General features: G+C 44.0%; 2 protein-coding genes across 5 annotated transcripts in view; one reads left to right on the top strand and one right to left on the bottom strand.

The window, feature by feature from the left end:
• PIGF (phosphatidylinositol glycan anchor biosynthesis class F) overlaps positions 1 to 18,844 on the top strand; it is a 28,869-nt gene extending 10,025 nt beyond the window's left edge. Inside the window, exons 6-7 of one of the 3 annotated variants that reach the window (XM_056357313.1) lie at positions 6,368 to 6,501; positions 17,081 to 18,844. In XM_056357313.1, the coding sequence (XP_056213288.1) occupies positions 6,368 to 6,481 (114 nt within the window). In that variant the 3' untranslated portion in view covers positions 6,482 to 6,501; positions 17,081 to 18,844. Of the gene's footprint in view, positions 1 to 6,367; positions 6,752 to 7,829; positions 9,096 to 17,080 lie in introns of those variants that run through there. The other 2 variants (XM_056357312.1, XM_056357310.1) reach the window with 2 other exon arrangements.
• On the bottom strand, positions 18 to 26,349 carry RHOQ (ras homolog family member Q). 2 transcript variants are annotated; one of them, XM_056357315.1, is made up of 5 exons: positions 26,002 to 26,349; positions 25,814 to 25,872; positions 8,631 to 8,795; positions 7,798 to 7,893; positions 18 to 7,084 (listed from the first exon to the last, which is right to left on the bottom strand). In XM_056357315.1, the coding sequence occupies exons 1-5, from the start codon at positions 26,141 to 26,143 to the stop codon at positions 7,052 to 7,054; spliced, it is 495 nt and encodes a 164-aa protein (XP_056213290.1). In that variant the 5' UTR covers positions 26,144 to 26,349; the 3' UTR covers positions 18 to 7,051. The 2 variants fall into 2 exon arrangements, with proteins under 2 accessions (XP_056213290.1, XP_056213289.1); XM_056357314.1 differs by having other exon boundaries at positions 18 to 7,088; positions 26,002 to 26,339.
• Positions 26,350 to 27,540: the final 1,191 nt, after the last annotated feature.

Here is a 27,540-nt window from a genome sequence, read left to right as displayed (position 1 = left end):
CAAGATAAATACAGATGTGTCAGAAAATCTTCACTTTATTTTCCATGTTTATGTTTGAAAAAATATTGCATACAGGGGATATTCAGATTAGTGGGCCTGTCTACATTTAAAAATAATAATGTAAAATGCATTTTTTTAGCATACAACAACTTTTACACTAAGTAAATATTACATAATAGGAACAGAATATTGGTTTGGAAATAAAATTACATTAATTCTCTGAATAATGTTTCAGAATGGAAATGAAAAATATATAAAGCATTTCTGTTAGAAGTATAAAATATATTGCTGAAAGTCAGTTGGTATCCTGATGATTCATCATTTTTCATTATTCTATTGTTGGTCTTGAAGTAAATTGTTAAGATAATTTGGCCATGCCTATTGCCTCTCTCCTGGTTTTCAGAAAAAATATTTTGTAACAATGCAAAACAGTTGGACAGGGAGGCCTAATCTAGGTTGTTCATGGTTACAGGTCTGCAGAATTAAGCCTATCTCAGACAAAGGTAAAGATAGCTGCCTTACAGGAATGCAAGTTATTCCCTGCAGTAGTTACATTTCTATTAAAAAAAAAAACCAAAAAAAACCCCAAACAAAAAAAACAACAAAAAACCCCACCATACCACCCCCAGCAAACTTTTCAAGATTTACTTTGCAAGACACATTTCAGTTTATTACAAGTGTCAGACTGGTAGAATAATTTTGCCAATGTTTTGAGATTACTGTCTTAATTCTTAAACAATTTTAAAAAAAGTTTGCAACACAATTATGGTAATTTAAACAAGGCTGTTCTAGATGATGTTCAAAAGGTTTAAAGAGTTGTATATCCATCTCTAGTTGCTTCTAGCACTCTGCGCAGTGGATACATAAGGGTTGTGTTAGTTAGGACAGTTCTAGCAAAGAAATACAAAAACCTCGTTACAGTTGCTCATTTTTTTCAGATTGCCTATTTCAAGTTGGTGTACTTCTAATAACCAAATGCAATTAGGATCCTGGCTTCATGTGTCACCTGAGAATTGACACCCTTAAAAGCATACCACTACTGAAACAGAACTGGATCATTTCTGTGTTAGTAGACACATTGTGACACATCCTTTCTTTGCTCACCCTGAGGTAATTTAGTTGCAGAACAGGATGATATAATCGAAGACCAAAACCTTATCGGCATACATTGTGCAGTGGAAGTAGTATTCCAGACACCCCATTCACTGTTGACAACAACTGAATTTTGGGAATTGTGAAGTTCCTGGGTTTATTGCATGTTTTGGTAACAGACTTTTAAAACGTGTTCCTGGGTTTACTGTGTGCATGCCTACCTATCCATCTGGGTGTTTTGTAGCGTAATTTTGATCTGTAGTACCAGTTACTAACCATAAAGTGACTATTTGAAACGGTATTCTGCCTACAGTGTTTTCATATCATTAGTTAAAAGTGAAATTGATGTATACCCACTTTATACTGGATACTGCAAACTTAATAGGTAGTGCTGATGATATAACGAAAATGAGTTGATTGACTGCTATGCAATTTAGCCAATATGACTGTAAATATTAGCCTAGATACCTCCCAGACATTTGTAACCTGAAAAATCATCTGGAGAATCTTCGGTATGGTTCTTGGTGCTTACTTGAGTAAGCTGAAATAGGAATATAAACTTTCACACTTTCTTGTTATTCACACAGCTGAGAGAGTTCGTTTCCTTCTTGTATTTACTTTTGAGTCTACTACCTACTGTGAAAGAAGTTGCTTTATGTGAGTAGAAGGGATAATAGCCAGTGTTTGAGGGGGTTTCTTTTCAAACCGAGGTAGAAGCTTGTTCCACTTCAGTATGGTTATCAATGTTTATTTAATGATATGTTTTCTTAATGTAAACCTTAATGGTGCGATCAAAGGCAGTTATGCTTGCTTTAACTTTAGAACACAAATCCACAAAACCAGCTTCTAGTTACAAATGCCAGCCTGAAAAAAAACCTCACACTTTCTTCTCCTCAGCATGTGCTTGTCAACACACACATTCTGTACAATGTGATAAGACACTTTTAGTTAACATGTGCATGCAACCAAAATAGATTAAAGGCATGTACTGAATTTTTTTTAAGACAGTAGAGACTAAACAATTGGGAATTTAAGGCATGTTAGAAACAGGGAGGGAAAGTATTTGTGCTCATTTATTCAGTTTTAAAATGTAACAAAAATTATCACATAGCTTTCTAATTGACAGTCTGAAATGGATCTTTTGAAATAGTAAGCATACAAAAAATACCGAGTTTAGGAATATGAGAAAAGCATTCATCTAAAGAATGGGATCAGTTTAAGAACAGTAGATTGCCCCACTGTATTTGCATTTGTTTAATTAAAGTTCCAGCAGTCAGCCACTTTATAGTATCTTTAAAAACTTTATTAGGGTCTGGCCTTTATGTCCTTATCAATGCCTATGTAATTCCCACTGCATGGGATGTAAGTTACAGACTTGTAATAGATGACAAAACTGTCATGCAGTCAGAATTCCGGTTTAACTAGCTACATGCACAGTACAGCAGAGCTGGATACCTTGCTGGGATCCTGCAACATGCTCTGCTTTACATGCAATATGTCAAGTATTCTCAAATCAGTTCATAGGTGTTCTAAAGAGCACGGAGGAAACCAGCTCATTTGTGTCCTGAAAGGTTGGCAATTCCTATTTTGAGTCCTTATTCTTAAAATTTAAGATCTAATATATATACTAGAAACCTTGCAGTTCTGCAGTGTCTATTTAGCTATCCCAAAGAAATCTCTGTTAAGTCTTATCACTGCTGCCAGATGAAAAGGCATAAAGAAAATTTAAACAAATAGCAGAAGTCAGGATTATTTTGCATTTAACCACTGGCTCATGCTCTGTCCCTTAAAATACAATTTTTGTGCTTGTGAAGCATGTAGGTAGAGATTTGGTTTTGCCAAGCTGCTGTTCAGATTCCTAGTAATCATTACAAGTTGTTAAAATTGCCCTTTCCCACATGCATTTAATATGTAAACTGAGCCTTCTTGTATTAGGCTGTGAGAATGGTAGTTGATGTTTTCCAGCTGCTGGGACAGAAGGCATTTCATGACAGTTTCCTGAAGAATGTTCTGTCCTTTCTCCTGTGCTCCCCATGCCTTTGCCTCCAGACCAGCCTTCCTCCCCCTCAAACACAGTGCAGTTAAGTGGTGTTGTGAAACATCTTATTCCCCTGCTGCTGACCCAGCCTAGACATGACATCAGTACCGAAGCAGGGTATGTCAGCTTCCTCATGGCAGAAGGGAGCATAAAGTAGGAGAAACTGAGCCGAATAGTTCTCAGGGGATCAGAGGGGTGTATTACAAGTCGTGTACTTTAAACAAGTGGAATGGAATCTCTTAGAACAGGCAGATGGATGTTAGCTGCTTAGATTTTTATCACTTAGAAGCAGTTCATAGCAAGTCAGGGAAGCTAAACCAAGTTTAAGAGATAATACAAAAGTCAGGGCAAAAGCAGACTGACCAAGCACAAGTCAAATTCATTTAAAAAGGTCCAATGGAAAGCAGTTCGGTCTCAGAAAAAACGAGGCCAGCAGCTGATGCAAAATAAAGCAACCCACTTTCATAGATGGACAAAAAGCATATGCAAGGGCTGTTATTTTAGCACAGCTGATATGCTTAAGAGCCACATCTTAAATCTCTGATAACCTGCTGCTTTAGATACACTTATAGGGGCATCTGGCTATATGTAGCCTAAAGGCTAGCAGTCAAGAGTAAAAGGTGCAGAACTAGTATCATTTACCTGTTAAGGGGGGTTTTTTGCCCTTCTTTGAGGGTTAGAGAAAAGGGCGTAAGGACAGCAATGCTCTTAAGTCCAGGCTTTTAACTTGTGTGCATAGGAAGTTTTCAAAAGGCCAATCGAACTGCCTTCAGAACTACTTTGAGCCATCTGACCAGCACGGCAAGAACGAGTAGGTGGCCTAGTACCCGTCTGTTCTATGCCACTAGAAGGAATGAGGTGGTGTTTCTTTTCTGTCTCATTCATAGATAGTGAGAGATGGAGTGTTTTGTGGTTTTTTTCCTTTGACCCCTATCTCTGCCAGCTGCCACTGGTGAGGGTTGGATTTCAGAGCTGAGAGACTCGTGTGTTAACTGACAGCCTAATAATTCCATAAGGTAACATGTGATTTTTAAAAAGCAAAGCAAAAATTGTTTTGGAAGACAGAGGCATAATTACTGTTAAAAGTTACATAGCTATTGAAAAACTATGTTCCAAATTGCTGTTCAGTAATGTAAAAGAAGCCACAATAATCATCAGAGATCCTTTTAATTGTACCAGCAATCACTCACTATACACAACATACCAAAAGATACAGGGTCAATGGGTCATCAGGAATACTGGGTCTCTAGTTAAGGGAACATTAAAAATTCGGAGTTCAGCATCTACCTATACTTCTGAAAAGCAAATAGGCAACTACAGATTCACCTAATGTAGGTAACATTTAATGAAGGATCACTGATCACTCAGAGAATTTGCTAAAAAGACCACTGAGTTAGGAAGCCTCTGTCCATAGTTTTGTGGATATTAGAGTGGTATTTGAATTCATCAGTGGGTAAGAAAGTACAGCTCCTGTTTCAACTGAATGTTACTGAGTGAGCAGCTGAGCTTGCAGGGACTTTTTTATTGTTTTGTCCTTTAGACACGTAATTTGCAAAATGCTAGAAATAATTTTCATTTAAAAGTTAAGAAGATCCACCTGATGTGTAAGTTTAGCCAAGGCCACAAATTCATGCGAGTTTTAAATATACATAATATCTTACCATGCCAAAGCATCTCAAGGCTTTTTGTAGATGATCTACGATACCACTGTTAAATGAATGAAAACAAGCAAGTCTTTGGTTTGAGAGGCAACAGCCAAAATATTCAGCAACAAAAACAAGTAGCAGAGACAGGGTGTCCAGAAATGGAAGAATGAAACAAGGTCAATAAAGAGTACCTAAGGCACCTTGTTTATAGTCATCTTTGCTACACTCCTTAAGACCTCCAAATAATACATAAAACTGCAAATGCTAAGGAATGTGAAGATGAAACAGCTGAGGACAAAATACATTACTCTTATGCCTAATTAAAATTCCCATGACCAAAGGATGTGACTAAATACATTTTTCCAAGTGGTAATGAAGTAAAGAGAAGAATCAGAGCTAGGAAAATGAATGAAAGGAGGAACCAGTACCATTAAGAGTAAGTTCATTTGATATTCATGAATTGCAAATCAAAATGAAGTAGAAAAGAAGGCTGGACACTGAGATGTGGATATTTTCTTTAATGTCTAGTGCATTTCTCAGTCTCAAGTACTATAGAAGGTGGAAATGTCCCCCTTAATTTAAAAGTTAAAAAAATAGGAAAGAGCAGTCTCTACTTGCTTCAGGAACATGCACTGTACAGCAGAAAGTGCAAAACTGTCCTTGGAAAAAAAATATGCAAAGGAGAATTTTGAAGAGGATGGGAATTCAGTTTATTTTAGAATAAATATATTTAATCACCAACTTAGTTGAGGCTTTCATCAAGTACGGTATGTAGTTGACTGGTAATATAAGCTACATCTGCGGATAGACTGGTTAAACTTTGTTTAACCACTCCTCCCAGCAAATCAACTGAAAAAATAAAAGGGGGGGGAAGGGGGAGAGTCCCCTTACTACTTTGCCTCAGTACCAGATGGTTTGTGAAAGCAAGTCAGCTGTACAGTCAGTTCCCTATTCTTATACTAGGAAATAGCTTATAATTTGAGCTCTCTGTAACATAATTGGCTTACTACATATTTGCTGAACTGGGTGCAAGATGTTCAGTCAGTTTCCAAACATGTTCCCTCTCTACTGCAAGCCGGAGGGAAATTCATCCCTTTGCCTACTTTTCAAGAAAAAAAAAGAAAAAGAAAGAAAACCCCTCTCTTAATCTCAGTCTATGGCCTTATTTGAATGTTTGTTCATATATACAGACAACTCTAAAAGTTTTAGAATGCCATGAGAGATCGGAAGGAGAAATCGCCAAGGAATCTACAGGTTTCCAGGTGTGTGCAACGGAACAGGAAGCTAGGTTAGCTGAACACTTCAGGGGATACAAATACTTACAAGATTTTTCATGTAGTTTTGGGAATATTGGACTAAAGTCTGCAATAGCCAGAAGCCTGTTTACCTTTTAATGCATATTAATTAAAAACTGTACAACAGCATTTAGTGTTCATGAAGATGATTGTTACACTTTTGGCATTTTTAGGAAAGCACGTTAAGCTTTATAAGACTGTACTGTCTTTCAGTACCTAGATTTTGTGCTCACGAAGTACAAAAACCCACAAACATTCTCCTCGTTGTTTGCTTTTACCTTGTGTTCTCCCCTCAGGTATGGCCCGTGTCCTGTTCCCTCGGAGCTACCTTTGGCTATACGGCTGGTCTGATTATTGCACCTCTGTGGATACACTGGAACCGGAAGCAGCTTACATACAAAAGCAGATAACTGGAGCAAAGAGAGACAAGGTATTTCTTTGTGCAGATTCCATACAGACTGTGCAAAAGTTGGGTTTTTTAAGAGATATATATATATATATAATATATATGTATAGTCAAAGCAGAAGACTATCCAAATTCATTTAGAGTTTTTCAGGCCAAGCATCTCCACTCAGTAAAATCACATAGATGCTATTTCAACATGGTGCAGTTTTTGCTTCTAGACTGTGTAACCCTGAGAGATTGTACCTTCCAGTCTGAATAAAGTATTTGTAACAGATGTGGTGGTTTCTTCTTACAAGCTTGTTGAGTGTGATTTTATTCCTCTGGATTTCACTGGTTGCAGAAGGCAGAACTGTAGTTTTAGCTTTCAAACCTGTAACAAGTTCACTGTGTACTTAATGCATTGTATTTAAATTCAGTAGAATTTCACAGTAAGCCTGGCCATCGTCAAATGTCTCTCACGTGATCAAACAGCAGTTTATGCATCTTGAGCCTATTCTCTTCTTCACTGTGTGTTTCTTTGGAGTTAGAATGGCTATAATAGCTTCATCAAAAACGGTCTTCAGTCCTTTCTGTGTTAAAGCTGAACACTCCACATAGCAGTAGGCTCCTATCTGTCAAGAAAATAAGTTAATTCAGTAGCAGTATCTTTCAGCTGTTCAGTTCTATCAGTGCGCTGCTGCATGGTTATTTTTTCTACAGTGACATCACAATGTTTGGCTGTGCCCTAGAAAAGTTATCTGCATGTGCATCCCCCTGTAGGAAAAATTAAGATTTGGCTAAAGATCTGGAATGCATTTAAGTTGGTTTGGTTTATAAAGGAAGCATATTAAATTGGATTTGCAGTGGGGTCCTAAGGTATTTTTTATAATTAAACAGCAAAAAAGAATTACATGACCAATTTATGTTTCAAAAATAAGACCATGTAAGTAGTGTCCTGATAAGCGTTGTCCACGCAGTGTGTTAAAATGCTAGTATAGCATTCTCAAATAATTTCTTAAAGATGCTTCCAACATTTTGCTTGAGCAGGAAAGGCTCCATCCAACCTCAGCCACTCCGTGATTTTAATTCTCTCTGATTAATGCTTCTATGAGTATCCACAACAGAAAGAACGATTACTAACAGGGAAGTGCTATTACACAGGTCTGCTTGTTAGCTGTATTCAACAATGCAAGTAAATACAGTTAACTGGTAACCAGTTGTAAGGTTTCACACATTGCTTGTAAAAGAAATGGGAAAAGCAGTAAAGGAAGAAAAAGTCAATTGGAAATAGGTTTTCTTGCTTCTTTACTACTTGGTTTCAATTAGGAATATCCAGTTTACCTCTTTCGCTAACTTCTGTCCTTGCTCCACAGATACAGGCTTCTCTTTCATATCATTCAGTCTTGCCAGAGTTTTTGGGTCATCACGAAGATCAATCTAGCAAGAAAGATTGCAGTCATGTTGGAATACTTTTCCTAAACAGTCAGCAGGCTATACCATGCCCTCTTTTGAAAGCAGAATTATTTATTTAATGGATATTACATGTATAAAAATGGAGTCACGTCAGGATTCAGATTGTGGACCCTTCCTTATCCAAAAGCCCTGGAAATGTAAGCTATGAACTACTACCAGAGGGAACAAATGTTTACTCTGTAATTTAGCTCTTCATTTAGATGTGATCATCTCAGAATACCAGAATGTATATCCAGCAGTGGCAGAAAGATTAACCCAAGTAGAACACCAACATGTGGGTCACTTTGTATTTGAAGCCCAGTCCACTGCCCACAAGAAGCAAGAAGAATGGGTACTTCTCCCCTTGCTCCTTTGCTTCAGCAAATACTGGATATGACCAATAGTTGCAGACCCAAGTAATTCCAGTAACATGGGTATGAACAGACAACTTTATTCCGTAAGTCCATGACTTTCTATAGTCATGCTGAGAGATGCAGCCAATCTTGCCACTTCGTTTACAATGCATATATTTTAACAAAATGGAGGTGGCTCATTAGAGAACACCTCCAATCTAGGGGTTTCTGCCACTTGTTACGGTCTTTCTTCCAAAGCCAGAAGGAGGTGCTGCTCAGGTCCTGTTGGGCCTGAACTTGCAGCCCAAAGAGAAGGTGCCATACAATGATGTGAATTGTTTAAATAAAGTAGAACAGAACCAGATATACCTGTGTTCCTACTAGTAAAAAGGGAACATTAGGTGCATATTCCTTCAACTCCGGTACCCACTCTTCTTTCACATTTTGAAATGAAGCAGGGTTTACCACTGAGAAGCAGATAAGGAAGACATCGGTCATAGGATAAGATAAAGGTCTCAGACGATCATAGTCTTCCTGAGAAAGAAAAATTCTGTTACCTGCAATATTAAATTGATGCCTGCATTTTATTAATTTTAACTGTATGCCTATTTCAGGAATTTTTTGAGACAAACTTTCTGAATGTTTACAACTACTCCAGGTTAGTTTGGCTGTTAAAGCAAAATCTGCATATGAGGGTAACTATACATGAATATAAATATTTTTAAAACTGTGTTAATACTGATAGAAACTTACTTCTGTATGAGAATATATAGATGACTACCCTTTAAAAAGTTTTCACTTAAAGAAAAATAAAAAGGCTTATGGTTCAAAATATTTGCAGATCAAAGGTTAGCATTTGTTTGACCAAAGAAAAATGAGCACATGTGACTGCTATAGCGCCATCGCGGTTATACAAAGCTAGACTAGATTAATGCTGTTTAATGCACTTAAATATTCTCTTTTGGATCATATGTAGAGGTGATATTTAAGACCATCCTTTCTGACTTTCAGAAACCTTACTGTCCTGTTGCTAGTGATCAGGGCAGATGGAGTAAGGATCAGAAGGGACATGTTTTGTCCAGATTCTGCTTTCTGTAAGCAAGCCCAGAAAAGAGTGGGAAGGAACAGAAATTAAGGAACAAGAACAGTAACAGGGGAACATTCATGCCCTTTTCTTGGGAGGAAATTAGTGTGAAAGGATTATTACTTGGGTTGTAGAACCATTTAGTTGGAAAAGACCTTTAAGATCATCAAGTCCAACCTTTAACCCAGGACTGCCAAGTCCACCACTAACCCGTATCCCTGAGCACCGCATCTAGGCATTTTTTAAACACCTCCAGGGATGGTGATTCCACCACCTCCCTGGGCAGCCTGTTCCAATGCTTCACCATCCTTCCAGTGAAGAGATTTTTCCTAATATCCCTGGTGCAACTGGAGGCTGTTTCCTCTTGTCCTGTCACTTGTCACCTGCGAGAAGAGACAGACCCCCACCTGCCTACAGCCGCCTTTCAGGTAGTTGTAGGGAGCAATTAAGTCCCTCTGAGCCCCCTTTTCTCCAGACTAAACACCCCCAGTTCCCTCAGCGGCTCCTCACAGGACTTGTTCCCCAGCCCCTGCCCGGCTCTGGACACGCTCCAGCCCCTCAGCGTCCCCCCTGCAGTGAGGGGCCCAAACCCAGCCCAGGGTGCGAGGTGCGGCCTCACCAGGGCCGAGCACGGGGACGGTCACGGCCCTGGCCCTGCTGGCCACACAGTCTGTGACACCAGCCCGGAGCTGGTGGCTCCCTCGGCCCCCTGGGCACACGGGGGGCTCATGCCCAGCCGGCTCTGACCAGCCCCCCGGGCCCTTCCCCGCCGGCAGCTCCCAGCCCCCTGCCCCAGCCTGCAGCTGCGGGGGGCTGGTGTGACCCAGGGGCAGGACCCGGCACTGAGCCGCGTTGAGCCTCATACGACCGGCCTGGGCCCATCGGCCCGGCCTGCCCAGACCCTCTGCAGAGCCTCCTGCCCTCAGGCAGATCAACGCTCCCCACTGCTTGGTGTCACCTGCACACTGACCGAGGGTGCGCTCGATCCCCTCGTCCAGATCACCGATACAGACATTAACAGGGCTGGCCCCAGTGCTGAGCCCGGGGGAGCACCACTTGTGCCCGGCCGCCAGCTGGATGTGACCCCATTCACCGCCGCGCTTTGGGCTCGGCCCAGCCAGCCTTTTACCCAGCGCAGAGTGTAACTGTCCCAGCCGTGAGCAGCCAGTGTCTCCAGGAGAAGCTGTGGGAGATGGTGTCAGAGGCTTTACTAAGGTCCAGGTAGACACCATCCACAGCCTTTCCCTCAGCCACGGGGCAGGTCATCTTGTCATAGCAGATCAGGTTCATCAAGCAGGACCTGCCTTTCATAACTCCGTGCTGGCTGGGCCTGATCCCCCAGTTGTCCTGCACATGCTACATTATGGCACTCAGGACAACATACCCCATAACCTTCCCCAGCACTGAGGTCAGGCTGACAGACCTGTGGTCTCCTGAATCCTTCTTCCTGCCCTTCTTGTAGATGGGCGTCACACTGGCTGGCCTCCAGTCTGCTGGGACCTCCCTGGTTAGCCAGGGCTGTTGATAAATGATGAACAGTGGCTTGTGAGCTCTTCCACCAAGAAGTCGCTATGGTTGCTTAGAGCCACAGCATGTAAAGCCACCAGTCCTACTGCCAGGGCCTACAATACTATGACAACAGAGGTATGGAAGAGCATTGCCCCTGTCATGAAACAGAGTTCCCTCTAGCGCTAGAGAAAGTGGATTTTTGCCATATTTTTTAGCTAAGAGCAGAAGGGAACATGCCCCATCTTCTCTCTTCAAGGCTTCCTTTGGTCTGTGGCAGTGAATGAATGTCTTACCATTCCTACCTTAGGCTTTTTTTTTCCCTTTTTTATTAGTATTATTATTATTAACATAGATAACTAACACTGAGCCCCGGCATTGCAGAGACAGTGAAGAATGCTGGGTTTATGCCTTCTCTTCCATAATAAACACCAGTTTATTACGGCTGCAGCAGCCTCCCTCTTCCCCATCTAAGCTTCCCATCTTAATTAAATCTCACAAAGACTGGAATGATTTGTTCATTAAATGCAGAGACAGAAATGTAATTCAACTCCACGTTTGAAATGAGACAGAAAATTAAATTTTTGTTTCCTTGGCAACAGTCACATTACCAGATTCTTAACCTATAGTTGCACCCTCAAAAAAAGCCCTTCATTGATTGTTAAGTTTTAAAGGCAGAGGCGCTAGAATTTCAGAAAACCTGTAAGAACTTCCTCAGAACAGTTTCTGCTAGACCCATCATTTCATTTGGAAGTCAACAGCTATGGGAAGAGGGCTGTTACCCTCATCATGAAATGGAGAAAAGACAAGCACTGGAGGAGATTATGCACTAGCAAGGAGCTGACCACTGGCCAGTACTCTTCAGTGTCTATTTACACAATATTCTTATTTGTAATCAGTATTCTCATGTGCCATTTGATTATATACTCTACTGCCAGTCTTGTATACTCTACAGTTCTGTCAATAAACTAGAGCATACTTGGCTCTAAACGTAGGCCCCCGATTTCACAAGCACCGTAACTGACACTCCTGTGGAACTACAACATTTGACAGGCCTTTTTGAAGATCAGTTTCCCTGCTAGTGTCAGGCTCCTATCCTGATTCAAAAGAGAGAAACAGGAACGCGTCTTTTCCGCACCTGTAGACATCCACCACAGAAAGCAGAAACAACTTCAAGAACATCACAACAGCAACCTGAAACTATTCAACATTCAATTCTTTCTTTGAGCACCTATTTTACATTTCACTTCTACTACTGAATATAGTTAGATCCTGCTCAGGGTTGCCACTCTGTTTTCTGGGGTGGAGATGAAAATCCTAAAAGAAGCTTCCCAACTGCAAATTACACTGGTCCCTGGAGTACATAATCTGCATGCGAGAACACACAGACAGATCTGTCGGCTGCTCTCAAATTCAGCTTAGTAATCATATGTGGGGTATGATTGAATAGGTCTTCTTAAAAAAAATATCTAGTTTAAAGTTGTAATTTGTTCTTGCCACCAAAAGGCTGCCTTTACTACACTCAACATTTTCTGAAAACCTTGCAACTGTGTTACAGTACCTAGAATACTGTCTGCATTAAATGCTGGAATGGAGAAAACACTTCACTGTCACCAGAAATTATGTTAGTCCATTGACTGTAAAAGATCTCTTTAGTTAATCCACTTCAAATTACAGATGGATCTTTTTACTCATAGCAAATACTAGGCATCTTCTGCAAAGCCAAGTTACATTTGCATGGTTTACTTCAAAACTTTTATATTTGGTTTATCTTTTTAAATCCCATTGGATACCAATCCTTGTGCATTTAGCCACATCTTGGTACTGCACCTTACTTCCCACGTGATAATCAGCGCTCATCTGGGAGTGAGCAATGTTACCGCTTTTTTAGGCATGTGCGTTGCCAAACCCTTTTCCTGCCCCCGTATCTATTTATATGCCTTTTGATTTATACCCTGTCCCATCTGCACTGGGCAAGCTGTGGGTCCATCCTGTGTAATTAAGAAGTTAAACTGAAGGCAAGTACAGTGTGATCGGATACATCATGTACCACGGCCAAAAATGTAAGTGGTATTCACTACAGTGACTTCACTGCATTTACACTTACTTAAATTAACAGAGAAGTTGGCTATAGCCACCAGTCCTGCTGCTTGAATCAAATCAGCACTGTCAGGCTCTCCTTTAAACCCTGTCTGTGCTATGAAAATTAGGTTTGTATTGATACTAATAATGGCAAGTAATTCTAATAAAGCTTCCCACCACATGATTAGACTGGTCCTGGGTACTCCTAAGAGAGACCCCAGCTTAAATATTACCAGCATCTAGTAGGCCATCTGTGCTTAAACTCCTTTTGCTCCCCAACAGCCCCTCAGAAATGGCAATCAAACTTGAAAACCTTCTCTGATGTATCTGGCCTCAGTAGCTGAGGCACTTGGTAGAAGAATCTGAAATACCAAATGTATTTAGACTGAGTATTAGCCAAGCCTGGAAAAATCTGGTTGATTCAACTACAATTTATTTCCTGAATCCAGTGTAAGGGAAAGAAACATGGTTTATTCTAAAATTAAATGCAATGGCAAAATCTAATTATACTAGCCAGTCAACATAAATTCCAATTTGAGTGCATGTACACACCACACTTAGAGCAATCAGACTTCCAATCTAATTGGGAGAGGCACTGCATGTATATTTAGACATTAAAAATATTTATAAAGAATTTAACTGGAATATTTTAAGAATGTGAATGAGATAGGCAAGAAAGCTACTAAGGACTGAAATATACAGCACAAGTCTTAAAAACTCGAGGCTATAATAGTGAAATGGCTCATTCTCCAGCATACTCTGGACTTCAAAACAGAATTCTATACAGATAGAAAAACATGCTGAAAATGTGAGAGTTGTAATAACTTCAAACTGGATGCAAGTATGTTGGCTTAATTAACATTATATGGAGCTGTGATTCCCTATAAAAGATACGACATTGCAGCAGGACTGTCCATCATTTTCCTAGTATGCCTGTGGTAACCCAGGCCAGCTGCCAACACAGAACAGACATGGGGAAGGAGATGAGGTGAAAGAACTAATGACCTGACTTGGCTTCTCAACTCCAAACTGGGAAGGACTGTTTGGGTGTTTTGGTTTGTTTTTAAGGGGGGAGAATGGAAATTCACGCTTCTAAATTCTCATTTCATCCTAGTTTTGATATTCCATAAGTAAGTCTAGCATTGCCTTTATCTTAGCTCCTTAAAGTCTGTGCTTTAGGTCTCTTTTTCCACGTTGCAGTACCTAATAATCTGCGTCTCTGAGATTTTCTGCTGCCTTCTACTTGAATACTGAACCACTGATTTTCGCTGTATTTTGGATGTTCAGGTGGATTTGTTTTAACATGCCCAAAATTTAGCTATTTCTTTTCCTGACAGCCTGCTCAAAACCAGAGGTCTTGAACTTTTTGTATGGAGACTGAAGAATGGCATTGCAAGTCTGCAGCATTATATTCTTCATTGCAAGTGTTTGCTCAGACTAAAAGCTGAATGCAGTGGTGTGTTCAAAGTTATACAATTGATTTTGAACTAATACTTTTGCCCGATTCCATGGATATCAGCTGAGACACATAGTTAAAAACACATAAACTATATTCCTAACTCTGCCACTGACCCAATATGTAGCCCTGAGCAAACCATTATCCTCTCAACTTCCATCTTCCCATCCGTAGAGGTTTGCCAGCTTAATAATGCATTAGTCTTTGCAAAGCACTCCAAAAGCTTTTGATGTACATAGCTTATGTGCAGTGAGATATTTAAAAAAAAAATAAACTAAGAAAAAGTGAAGTCTAATAATTTCTGGACAACCTTCTTGACCCACAAAAAGCATTATTTCCTTGTATTTATCAGAAAACTGAGGTTAAGAGGTGCAGGAATACTGAGAGCCCACAGTACTAGAGCCCCTGTAGCTCCCCTGTTTCATGGTATGATGCTCCTCCCTGACCAAGGTGAAGTGATGGAGACAGAGGTCCTTACCCCTCTCTCCGTAATGTGAGGCCACAGACCTCTTTCTCCGCTGGAATGGCATTAGGGTTTATCCAATTTGGAGAGATGAAAGGCAGAGTCGTTACATTTGCAGGCGATACCTTCCGGTGCCTTGACCAAGACCTTTGGGGAAATCCATACCTCTCAGATCTGCTGTGACAAGGTAGTGGAGAAGATGTTCACCTAGATCTGTTTATTTGATTTTTCTTCCTTGCATATATGAGGGCTAGGGACTTTAAGCACAGAGGAGAAACCAAATGCTGGTATGTCATTACCATTGCAGCAGGGGCCCTGAACAAGGTGTGTCACGCTTATGTTTTAATCCAGGCCTGGTGTTTTGTACTCGGATGGAACCAAAGTAGTTAATGATCTTATGTGTTTTGCAGCTTAGGAATGAAATTTTAACTATTCATCTCCAGTTAAATGACATACTCTTACAAACAAAAGGATAGGCCTTTTCTTTTCTATCTGAGAAGGTATGAAGTGGACGGGAGGGAACAAAACAAAGCTTGCACCACTGGAGGAAAAACCGGAGCTCAACAACTCTAGGTTTGTGATCTCTGTGTTAGCAACCATCTGTTGCTTTCACAGCTTACAACAGCCATCGTAAGAGGAGGTTCTCACGCCCAACCATCTGTTTTTAGAGGGGAAGCCAAAAATAGACATCAGGCAGAGTTGCTAGAGGAATCCAACCTTCATGCAGTGAAGGGTAATCACTGCTGCTGCTCCGAGGGTCTCAGTGAGACACACATATGTAACCAGCTGGCTTCTGCAGAGCGAAATCCCAGCCAAAAGTCCAAGTTTTAACCCATTTCACAGTAGGGCTTGGTAATGGCAGTTGAAAGTCCTCTCTCAATATGAATTGCCATGCTTTAATTTTTGAAGTGCATTTCAAAGCTATCCTTCAAGACTGCATTTTTCAGTTTTCCTCCCTGAAAATAAATTTCCGCTTCAGAAGGCCCCCCCCCTGTAATATTTTCGGAAACGTAACAAGTGAACCATAATGATGTTGTATCCAACGTGTGCCCCAGGGACTTAGTAACAGCTCACAGTTACCCCCATGGACACATCCTGCCATCTCCCCCAGTTTATTTGGCATTAATGGCTGATCGGCAGCTTTGTTGCGAGCACCGGGCAAACCTCCTGGAGAGGCACACCAGGAAGCAGCCCTCGCCCCGCTGAATCACCCTGTGGTTTCTGATTCTGTGAGATGCTTGGGTGGGGGAGGAGAGAGAGGGAAGTGGTCTGTCCTGCCCCATGCCAAGCACAAATTGCTTCCCTGGCTAAAAAACTCTCTGAGTTTTTTCACTCCGGGCCGTACAATACCGCAAGCCTTTGCAAGGAAGGAGGGTGGAGCGTACCCAGACTGCCGCTCGCTAGGCACCACTAATGCAGGACCATTTGGCAACAACAATCAGGACTGACACAGCATCACCGTAAAACGTCTGCTTGCCCAATTCTGCAACCCAAGCCCTGTTATGCTAATCGCTACATTTGATTTCTCAGTCGCCTACATCTGTAGCCACTAGCTTCTCAACACGCGAAACACGATGGGGCGATTATTCCCTGGCTGCAGGGGAAAAGTGCACTACAGACCCTCTGTCTCTTCACAGGCTTCTGGGGATACAGCCTGCATGGCTAAAGAAAGCAGAATTGTCCTGTTGTTGTGGCTCATTCACAGAGGTTTCCCAGGGAGTGCAAAAAGCTGCCGATTTGGGCCCAGCATCTATTTTTAAATTATAGAAAAGGCTGCAAGAATGCAGGATAAGTGCTCTTTCATTGTATTCTAAAAATGAAGTAAGCGGATCTAAATCCATCTCTAAATTCCTGTGAGGAGGCCTGTTCAAAGAAGGTATGAATTATACATTGAAAAAGCCCAAGCTTTGTGAATTACGATTTTTATATTTTTTTTGACAAAACTTTCCTTCTGGCGTATTTGAGGACTATGCAGCTGCTTACACATCTGAAAAGCTTTTCTGTACAGAGAGAAATAACTAGCTGGAAACCGGAGCCTAGTAAGATGGATTTTAGAGCATTAGAGACAAGAATATTCCTTTAATTATACACAAAATTGTCTTTAAGTGATCGGAATTGATCCCAGTCTTAATGTGGGATTAAATACTGCCCAGATCCTACATCTTGCCATGTGGTGATGCCAAACTATTTTCCTAGACAGTCTCAACAGAACACTCTCTCCTCCACAGGAACTTCAACTTGCTGGTTTCTTCATGGTTTTATAAAAATAGAAGTCCCTGACTTTTCTCTGTTAGCATCTGTAACAACAGAACATGGATTCCACTGACTGCAAGCAGTATCAGCGAGCACAGTTTCACTTAAACACCTTATGCCAGCTGCTTACCCACTGAGAAGTGGCAGAGCAACTGCCATGGACAAGCCCTTTAACTCCTAACCCATGAGAAACCACCAGGCTGTGGTGCGCTCCTGCGCCAGGTCCTTTCTCACTGTCAATGACCTTACGAACAGCACTCTTCCCACACAGGATTTCCACTTTCTCCAGGAAAGGAATTCACCCTGGTTTTGGTGACTGCAGCCATGAAGTCAGGATTTTCCATTCTTTCAGATATGGGCAATCAAAGGAAAAAAATACAATTCACACTGGCACAGGGGATGTGGTCGGACCCTCTGCAGAACCCACTCTTTGGAAAGATGGGTCCTTTCACTTTGTTTTTACAGAAGTATGACCACCAATAAACTTGTTTTCACAGTGAAAACAGACTATGGAATAGAGATGGTTTCATATAGTTACCCATATCGCGTCGTACATGTCTTTTCATTTGCTAACTATACAAATCCTGCCCAGACAAGAGAGACTGATCAGTTAGGTGTCGCGTTCCCTTTCACTTTTTACAAATAAACCCAAAAGCACAGTCTTCAGTCCAGTGTTGAGTAACGGCTTTGTAAGATAGAAGACTAAGCCTTCCCACTGACTCCTTCAAGATTAATTCCCATCATGCAACTTCTCAGAAGACGAAGTGCCAGCGTATCGGTGCCATCATGTGCACGTTGAATAAACACATCTCAGTGAAAAGTGTTGCTGGAATTCATGGAGTTCCTAAGAGTCTTCTGCACCTTGTTTTATGTCAAGTCCCAATTTGTCAAGTCTAACAGCTTCCATTGAAGAATGTGGTAGAACACTCAATGATTTCACTGTAGCAGATATTAAGTCAGTTGAAAAACTGCCTATGTTTTTTCTTTCTTAAGTGAGGAATGTGTAAGCCATCTCACTGCCCGTGGCTGGCCTATCTGTTGGTTGTTAACTGAAGATGCATCCCAGGTTGTGCCTGGCAAGCATCCCTTATTGACCTCGACACTGCATCCCAGCTGGAAATCTGACCAACGAGGAACTAGCATTAAGTCCTACAGATAATCTTCTAGCCTTCATGGCTACATCTAATTTAGAGCACAAGCTGCCTGAGACACTTTCAGTCTGTGTTTTATTAATCTGAAGCAATACGCTCACCTGGGATGCTGACAGATGTTCCTTTGCTCTGGAGAATAATGCTGCCACCTGCATTTTTATACACACACCAGCAAGTGCCAGCCATTGCAAAGAATTATTAAGACATGCCACAACATGGATGCAGCGCAGGGGATTAAAACAGACCGAGGACAGTAGCTGCTAACGCATCAAATGACACAACCTTTTCAGAACTGCTGAAAGTGTCATGTAGCGCTCAGACACATTTTTCTTAACACAAATCATCCAGTCGCTAATCCAAACCAACAGACTGCTTATAAAACCGCAGACCAGAGCAGTAAAAAGATACGGCTCCCCTCCTCTCTGCCCTCATTTTGCATGTTTTCTAATTAGACATGGGACAGTTTTGTTAAACGTGTAACTGCTAATTTGGAGGTTTAAAAAAAAAAAGTCCTGAAGCTCTGTTCCAAAGCATCCACTTTAGTGATGTTGGGGTTTATAATTCACAATAAAACTGCAGGATTTGGAATCAGTGTGCTTTATATTATTTCTTAAAGCCCAGGTTCCTGGAGTCTCATGATTATATAAAGAAAAATCACATCCTTTTCACCCTTAAATGAAAGATAAATTGCTAGTACCCCACAGATACAGAGAAAACTTGAATACATGAAGCTCAAAGCTTTAAAGGAAACCCATATCCAGCAAAGGGCAAAAGAAAGTCTCAAACCCCTTTTGATTTCCTAGGTCTTTTAGGTAGTGGTGTCTGCGGATTGCAATAGCTGACTCATCATTTTGAATGCCTGGGACTGACAAAACCTCAGTATTGCTGAAGTAAGTTTTACGTCTACTTTGTCCATGTGTTCTCAATAAAGGAACTGGAACAAAGCTTACTGAAATCAGCAGCAGGGTGCCTGCTAACACACAGCTTTGGATCAGACCCTAACACACTCTGCAAGTCCTTTTGCACTGCAGGTCTGCGCGACGGAGGCTGTACTCCAGTCTGAATTATATTTAGTTCGTTTTAAGATGTAGTTTGGAGGCTGAATCAGGAGCTAGGTTATAAATGCAAAATACACATTTTTTATACTTTTCATATTTACCAAAATATAGAGCTCTTTGCAAAGGAAATGGATTTCAGTTAAGAAGTCTGACTACGAACCTGCCGAAAATTCCCAGGGGCTCATATGTTCTCAACCAGAAAAACCCTCCTAGCTCATGCCACCTTACTCAGCTGTCCCATTCCATCACTCTTGCCTCCTGTAGTACAGCTCTACATTATATGATACTCAGATGAGTGCAGGTGCACACACCTTCTTCAAATCTGGGAAGTTGGGAAGTAAGAGGATACACAGTGGCATTGTGCTGGAAGAGCAGTAACTGTTGCTTGTATTCAGTGTTGCCTTTTTAGCTGTTGATGTCTAGATAGCATTGAAAGCTGTCACTCACTGTATCTTGAAGAAAGTATAAATGAGTAAAATTCAGAGAAAACTGTCACAAACTAAAGAATAGCTATAGACTCTTAACCCAGGAAAAAAAGGATTTTTACTTGATTACATAATCAATGTTTAGGAAGAATCTCTCTAGGTCAGGGGTCTTCATAAAAATGTGCTTTTAACATACCAAAAATTGAAGTTTCAGAGAACCTCTCAAACTTAGTTTGCTTTGGGTCCTTTACTTTGGTCTGCCACTCTTACTGTCAATTTGGTGAAGACATGCTAGATCTACATTTTCAAACACATCCCTTACATCTGATTTTAACAAAACTCCATGCTGCTACTCAGAAGTACTGTGGGGCTTTTGACGCTCTGAAAGTGAAACATAACTGTCTTGCATTTCCAGCATATATTTAGCGGATGCTTTCGGGAACTCAAAGCAGCTTGTCCCATCCTGAGAATCCTCATCTGGCGATAAAAATACTTACCTTTCTAGGGAAGCTAGGACGCTTTCAGTGTGAGTCACAGCTCACAGCGAGGTGTTTGAATGCAAGCTTTGCACTGGGATTATTATTGTTGGAAGGCCATTTTTTAAAAGAGAATCTGAAGGTTCCCTTCCTTTTAAAGGGAAATCTTGTCTTTGCTTAAACGCTTGTCTAGAGAACTCTTGACAGAGAGATTGTAAGTTCAGGCACTTCAGCTCCTTCTTTTGCCTTGAAAAACTTAAATTTCAAAGGGAGAATCTATGCACGTTTCTATTTTATCTGCATATATCCAGTTGCTGCTGCAGAGCCATTAAATCTATGTGGCTGGCAACATCCTGAAGCACGAAGCAGCTTCAGCGGAGGCTGAGCTATTCACAGGCCAGCATGTCGGGAGCGAGCTCACTGCTTCCCAGTGCCAGCTGCCAGCTCGGCTGGGACAATGTAAAACGAGCAAGGGAAAATGCATGTGGGAGGAGGGAGGCGCCGGGGGGGGGGGGGGGGGGGGGGGGGCGGGGTGGGGAGCAACACAAAAAGAGGACAGGATGTTAATTGCTAACGTTTAATTTTTAGATCTCCCAAAATCACGTTATAGGTTTCAGTGTTTACAACTCTACAGTAAAGGGTGGCAGGCTTTGCACTGTGTGAGACCGTGCTTGCGTGTTTCAGGCTTGCACTTGGCACTACGGCTGCGTGGTAAGTGCAACTCGGAAGGAGTAACGTGGTCTCGGGAGGGACATTTTTATTTCACAACAGACCAGCCAAAATGATCAGCAGCTGCCTCTCCTTTCAGTAGGGTACTGAAGTGGTACCTGCTAAGCCAAGGCTACATACCAGAGCTGAGACAGACAGACAGCAAAGAGTACAAAGATTACTGCTATTTCTCGTTTTACTTATAGCAACCACCACAAGTTTGGTGACCATCCATATTAATAACCACACCTCCACCCCGCTCTTTCCCACAGGCACATTCACAGTTATAACTGCTTGTTTTTACACCTGGCCTTAATGCAGGCACTGATCTTCCTAATATTTGGCTCAGCTTTATGCACTTCAGCAGCCTGACCAGCTTTAGTATAAAACTGCTTCTAACATCAGGGCCTCTGTTACAACCAGAAAACCGGTGTATCTGAATTAAGATGGCTGCGGCTGCAACTAGCCATCGGTATCTGAGCTGAGAAAACCAACAAGTGGCTCGTTCTGCTCTTGTGCTTAACATGTTTTGTGGCTACTGTTCTGGCAACAGTTGAGAAGGCACCGAGAATGTTACTGTATCAGACCTACAGCTTATCCTACCTGTATGAGGGCACTGAAGGCAGAGGACCAAAAAGTGGAAAGCCAAGGAACAGTTACCTCAGCTTTCTCCAACCAGGCCATGCTAGTATCACGACAGTAAATGATGCTGAGGGATACACATGTTATTACCAGGCACTGCACCATAGTAAGATTCACTCTGCTCCTTTTGTACCCTGCTCTGCACTGCTCAGATGCTGGCTTGGTGCCCAAACAGCCATGCTGTGCCTCAGCATCTCTCTTCCTGGGGCAGCAGGAGCATCACAAGCTCTGTTCCTGCATCCTCCCCATCCTCCCTCCAGGTCCTGACAATCCTTCACAGCAAAGACACAGGAGCAGAGAGAAAGGCTTCCACCTGTACGTGCTCAGCACATCCTGGAGAAAAGGGACACGATGAATGAATACCCCGCAGCAAAAGGGACTGAGAGAGAGGAAGATGGACCCCAAATGCCAACTTAAACAGCAGCTTTCAGTATGGAGCAAGAACTCCAAGAGGTAACTCCCGTGTGTCCTCCCACTTATCCCAGTTATTTGGGACATGGCAAAGGGACACGCAGCCGCCCTTTTTTGTTAGTGCTTACAGACATTTCTCCAAAAGTTTTAATATCATGAGAGTTGGCAGTATTATTTTTGGTATTATAGAAGATCAAAATGATAACCACTTGTCACTAGTTCAACAGCACTCCAACACAGTGAAGTTAAACCCCTGAAGAAGCCACAGTTCTCTTCCCAGGCTGATTTTGCCATATATGCCTGCTCAATGAAGAGCAGTACCGGCAACGAGTTAGCCTCCCAGAGCAAAAGGGGCTACTGCAAAGCCAAAGGCATCCAAGCATCAGTATCACAAGCACTTTATATTTGAACCTCAGTGCATTGATACTCCCAGATCCAGGCGATGTAGGTAGGTTCCATAGTTCTCATCCTCCTGGGGAAACCAGGACCCACTCCAAGCCCACTCAGTCTCAGCACATGGCTATGTGCAGCAGCGAGGCTAAAAGGAGCTGCCGGCTCCACCTCTGGGAGGAATTGCTGGAGGAATGTCCTCTCGGACACCACCAGCACCGAATTCCCACCTGCCTCCCTGGCGCGGCAGCCTGCCTCCACAGCTGCAAACCCAAACGGGCTCCGAGAGCCTCTGCTGCCTAGCAGCTGTACTGGCTATTTTCTGCTGAACCAGGGCCGCCTCAGTATTTCCAGCCAGAGAAAAGCCTGCCTGAACTCACACACACCCAAGGGGGGGGAAGTCTGTCTGCATATAAACTGAAGTTTTTCCCTGCTATATATAACCTGGCAAAAAATGGGATTTTAATGGATTTATTCTCAACCTATTCTAAATTCACAAAGACAGGAGGCATTATGTCACCAGCATAGTTACTACACGTGATCCTGTGTGTGTTGGGATGAAGTGAGTTAGAAATGAGTACTGGATGCCACGAACTCAAAAGCTTGCAACTCCTCGGCCAATGTGAAGTCTGTCATGACTTACTTAACACATAACCATGCAAGTTAAAAGAGACTCATAGGCTGGTAAATCAGTGTTTCAGTGCAATGAGCCTGCTGTGCACCAGTTATAAATCAAAAGGTCTTTAATCCTTGCTCTGCTATGGGCTTCCTGCATGGATTTGGCATAGGCCACAGTGGTCAGAACCTCCATTTACCCCCTCATTCCTCTTCCCCTCCAAAATGAGATCTGTAGATTGTACCCATGTACTCTGTCCAGAGCTGGGAGGATAAACATGCTGAAGATCGTCAGCTTCTTAGATACCACAGTAATCACGCACTGCCAAGTTTTCATGAAATGGTACTATCAGGCCAGTATTTTAAAGTAAAACTATTTGGGGGTGACAGAAATAAAAGCAGTGATATATGCTGGCACAGAAATCCCGACTTTGAGCAACGAAGAATCTAAGCCGTACAGAAGTCTGTGCAAGGAGCAGGCATGCACCAGGTGCAGCATGCTGTTTCCTCAACACAGAGGAGGCACCATCAACTCATGTCTTTCCTGCTCTTTACCATACACATTTAAAGCATTAAAGTAAGCTTTCTGTTATTGCATAGCTCCGGGAAGACTGCTTGTCAGCACACTGTCTGATGAAGCAGCTTTTAGCTGAATGAAATTGCTGGACTGGCATCTTCACAGATTCCCCTCCTTAGTTGTGCTATATGTTGGGATGGGGCTCCCGTGGGCAGCCCTAGACGTCCACCAGTTCCCCAAACATGCTGAAGTGGGATGGGGATAATGGTAAAGATTTTATTAGCGTTGCAGGTCTGACTAAAAGGGGAGTTTTGCCAAGACCAGATATATTTGTAAAGGTAGCCTCATTAAAATACCCCGTGTGAGCTCAGGCTCCTCTGAATTAGGCCAGCAAGATCTGGTCCTGGCTACATCAGAAACTGCCTTGTAATTCAAACCTAAGATTTCAGCTTCTCAGAATCCAGGGAAAAAAGAAGGCTTACCTCAACTTTTTACATGTCTGGCTATACAATTTTGCACTGAAAAGTTTTTCTTAGTATAACAGGAATACCTTCCCTTGCTGTTTGCTGCAAACTGGCCGGTTTACCCTACCAGCTTTTGAGGAGACCAAAGGTCACTCAGCTTTGTACTCGGCACATGCAGGCAGAGCAGGATACCACAAAATCACCTTAGTTAAGGTTACACAGAGCTAACAACACACGCTCCCATTAATAGCAACAAGCCAGCACAAGCAGTTTGAGACAGCATCCACAAATAAGCTATGCATATGTGCAGTACTGCTTACGGTTGCTTTCACATTTTCCAATGCTCGTTATAAAAAAAGAAAAAAAGAGAAAAATAGTTGCATATTAACCAAATGCTTCATTTGCCCAAGCACTGGATGTTCATTTTGTAACCTACTTAAGTTGTATTTTACAAGCTGTGTTCTGAACAAATTACTACTGAAAAACAGGACTATGACAGTAATAAGAAATGCACTTAGTTGGCATAAATATGACTACTTTGTGTTTACGTCAGTGAGATGACAATCATGAAGTCAGCCTTTTTGGGAAGAGTCTCACCCTTCAGGAATCAGCTTTCTGGAAACAGGTCTGTTTAAGTACAGTTCTCATGGAATTAATTTCATTACCGATCTCAGGCCTAACAAAGATATAAAAGACCAATTAAATGCTGCTTCCCTTACTTAAGGCTGTACGCAGGTCTAAAAAGGTGCACTAATCTAGGCAGCGCTTGTTCAATTCAGTATAGGAACAGCATGGTTAAAAAATATGGCTTCAGCCCATGCGCGCCCAGTGAGATTATTTTACTAGTTGCTCTTTACCACAAGGAAGCATGTCTGAGGTCATGTGAGACCAAAACACATGCTCACAGTGCAAGAAGAAGTTTTAATATAAGGAATAGACAACTTCACAAAAACCCATGCAGCGTTCCTGTGTACCCTCCGTGTCTCCTGGGGGGGCCCGGGGGCCCTCCCGGGGCCAGGCCCATTGCAAACCAGTTTGTCACCGACCAGGCACCCCCAGAGAGCTGGGGGTACTTTAACCCAGGAGACGGTACTCCAGTGCCGTGCAAGTTAAGCTATCCAAGAAGTGACTTGAATAATGGAGCCCTGCCTTTAGAAACCGTGCCTGTGACCCCCCCAAACATCAAGCTCTTTACTCATCGCTAAAGTTACTTAAGGTACGTGCTGACATCGCATCTTTCACAACAGGCTGTAATAACCTTAACCAAATGAATCACTTGAATTGTCTGGGATAGCAAAGAAACCCGGGTTATCTCAAAGGCAGCGGCTGGGAATCACGTTCCATTGTTTTCCACCTTTAGGCTGAACAACTCTTCTTAGCCACTGAGAGCTGTAAAGCGTAAACACGGCGAGCTGCGGCAGGCTGGGTCTGTGCCCGAGCTGACGCTTTGAGGCAGCAAGTTCCCCCCGTGCTGAAGCAGGCACATTGCCCCCATCTGAAGGCCGCCGGGAGGGTCGGCAGGCCGGGGGGGCTGGCCGGGGGCGATGCCCTGCCCGCGGTGATGCCTGCACAGTCGGGGCCGCGCAACCCGCCCTCCCCCAGCGCCAGGCTATGCCCCGGCCGCAGCTCCCCCGCAGGCGGCCACGCACCGCTAAAAATAAAGCCCGTCTCCACCAGCCCGCCCTCGGGAATAAGGGTTGGATCGATGTTTTTCTTTCCAAGCCGGTTTTCATCAATCGCCCCCCGCCCCCCTCCGCCAACCCGCCTCTGAATCACCCAGCCCGGACCGCAGCCCCGCAAACAACTTCAGCGCCGGGATCGCCGGGGCCGGGGGCCGCGCTCGGCACTCACCTGGCCGGCGGTGTCGTACAGCCCCAGCAGGTACTGCTTGCCCCCGACGGTAACGCTGACTGCGAGGGGGAGAAACACAGCGGGTGAAGGGGGGCAGACCCGGCCGGAGCCCCCTCCCCGCCGCCCGGCAGGGTAAGGCCGGGGGACGCGGGCGGCCGCCGCCGGCGCCGGGCCCCCCGCCCGCTCACCTGCGTAGTGGTCGAAGACGGTGGGCACGTACTCCTCGGGGAAGGCGTCGTTGGCGTAGCTCATCAGCAGGCACGTCTTGCCCACGGCGCCGTCCCCCACCACCACGCACTTCAGCATGACCGCCGCGCTGCCATGGGCCATGGCCGGAGCCCGCCCTCATGGCCCCGCGGGCGCGCCCCGCCGCGCCGGGCCCCCCGGCATCGCCGCCGCCGCCGCTCAGCGGGCGCCCCCGCCGGCCCCCGCCGGGCGCGGCCCCCCCGCCATCCGCCGCCGCGCTGGGCCCGGCGGGAGCCGCCTTCCCCCGGCCGCGGCCGCGCCGCGCAGGGGAAGCGCCCGCCCGGGCGCGGGGCCGGGCGGAGGCGGGGAGCGGCCGCCGGCGGGGCGGGGAGGGGCGCCCCACGCGTGGGCTGGCGGCGGCCGCCGGGGCTGCGGGGCTGGGGCTGGCGAGCGGGGACGAGCGGCCGCCCGCCCCGGCCCCGCTGCCCGCACAGCGGCACCCCGCTCCGCCGGCTGCGGGCGCGCCCCGCGCGTTCCCCGGGCAGCTGCGGGGGCGGCGGGGCCCGTCCGTCCCCTGGCGGCCCCCTGCCCGCCATCGCCCCGGGCGTGCATGGGGAACCTCGCTCCGTCCTCCGGCCTTTGCCCGTAGCTGGGTCCGTAAGCGCGGAAACAATCAACGGCACCAGAAGGGATTTCTCTCTGCGCCGAGCTTATGGTCGTTGGGTCTGAAACGCAGCAGCGGGCGTGCATTTACAGAACGCTGACGGGTGCGGTATAAACAGTCTCGGGTACCCTCTGGAAGGGCTCCGGTACCAGAGGACAGGACCTAGGGAGAGCAGGTACTGCCTTGCAAAACGAGGGAAATGATGCTCCCGCAAATGCCGGTGGCGATGCCCCCACCGGTCGGTGCCACTAGGCTTTCACCCTAGCAAGCTGTTTCCAACTTCACATTTTCACACGGTGTGAAACACACTGTCAGACAGAAAACAGTTGCCTTTTCTAGTGTGTGGGTTTTTGCAGATTTATGCTGTAAGCCCTGTCCAATTACAACAAAAGACGGCGCGCAGCAGCGCAAAACCGTGAGGAGAGACCTCAGTTGTCGTACAGTTTGTGTTTCTGCTTGATCTGACATGCTTGAGGGAGGAAATAAATGCAAATCCCACATTGCACAAAGCTTATCTGAATAGTCAATGAAACACGCTTTCAAATCAGGACAAAATAGAGAAGTCATTACTTCACAAGTTTTTCAGCTTTGTCAATCAAACTTTCATGCCTTCAGACCATGGAGGGGGAAAGCAGGACATCCAAGGCTGCTCTACTGCCATCTCCTCCCGATTCATCCAGAGAGCGTCAACACAAACACGGGAGCAGACAGGCTGCCCCAGGAGGTATTTCCTCAGCCCTTTGGAAAATGCCAGCTGTAAAAGAATGCTGGGTTTACCAAAAAGTCAGCTGGCAGCCAGCGCAGGACTTGGCGCACGGGTCTCTCCGAGAGAAACTTTTCCTAACGAGCAGGTATGTCCCCCACGAGTGGCTGTTTC

This window comes from Falco biarmicus, chromosome 12 (assembly GCF_023638135.1).
Source record: "Falco biarmicus isolate bFalBia1 chromosome 12, bFalBia1.pri, whole genome shotgun sequence".
NCBI lineage: Eukaryota > Metazoa > Chordata > Aves > Falconiformes > Falconidae > Falco > Falco biarmicus.
This window is presented reverse-complemented; position numbering and strand designations above follow the sequence as displayed.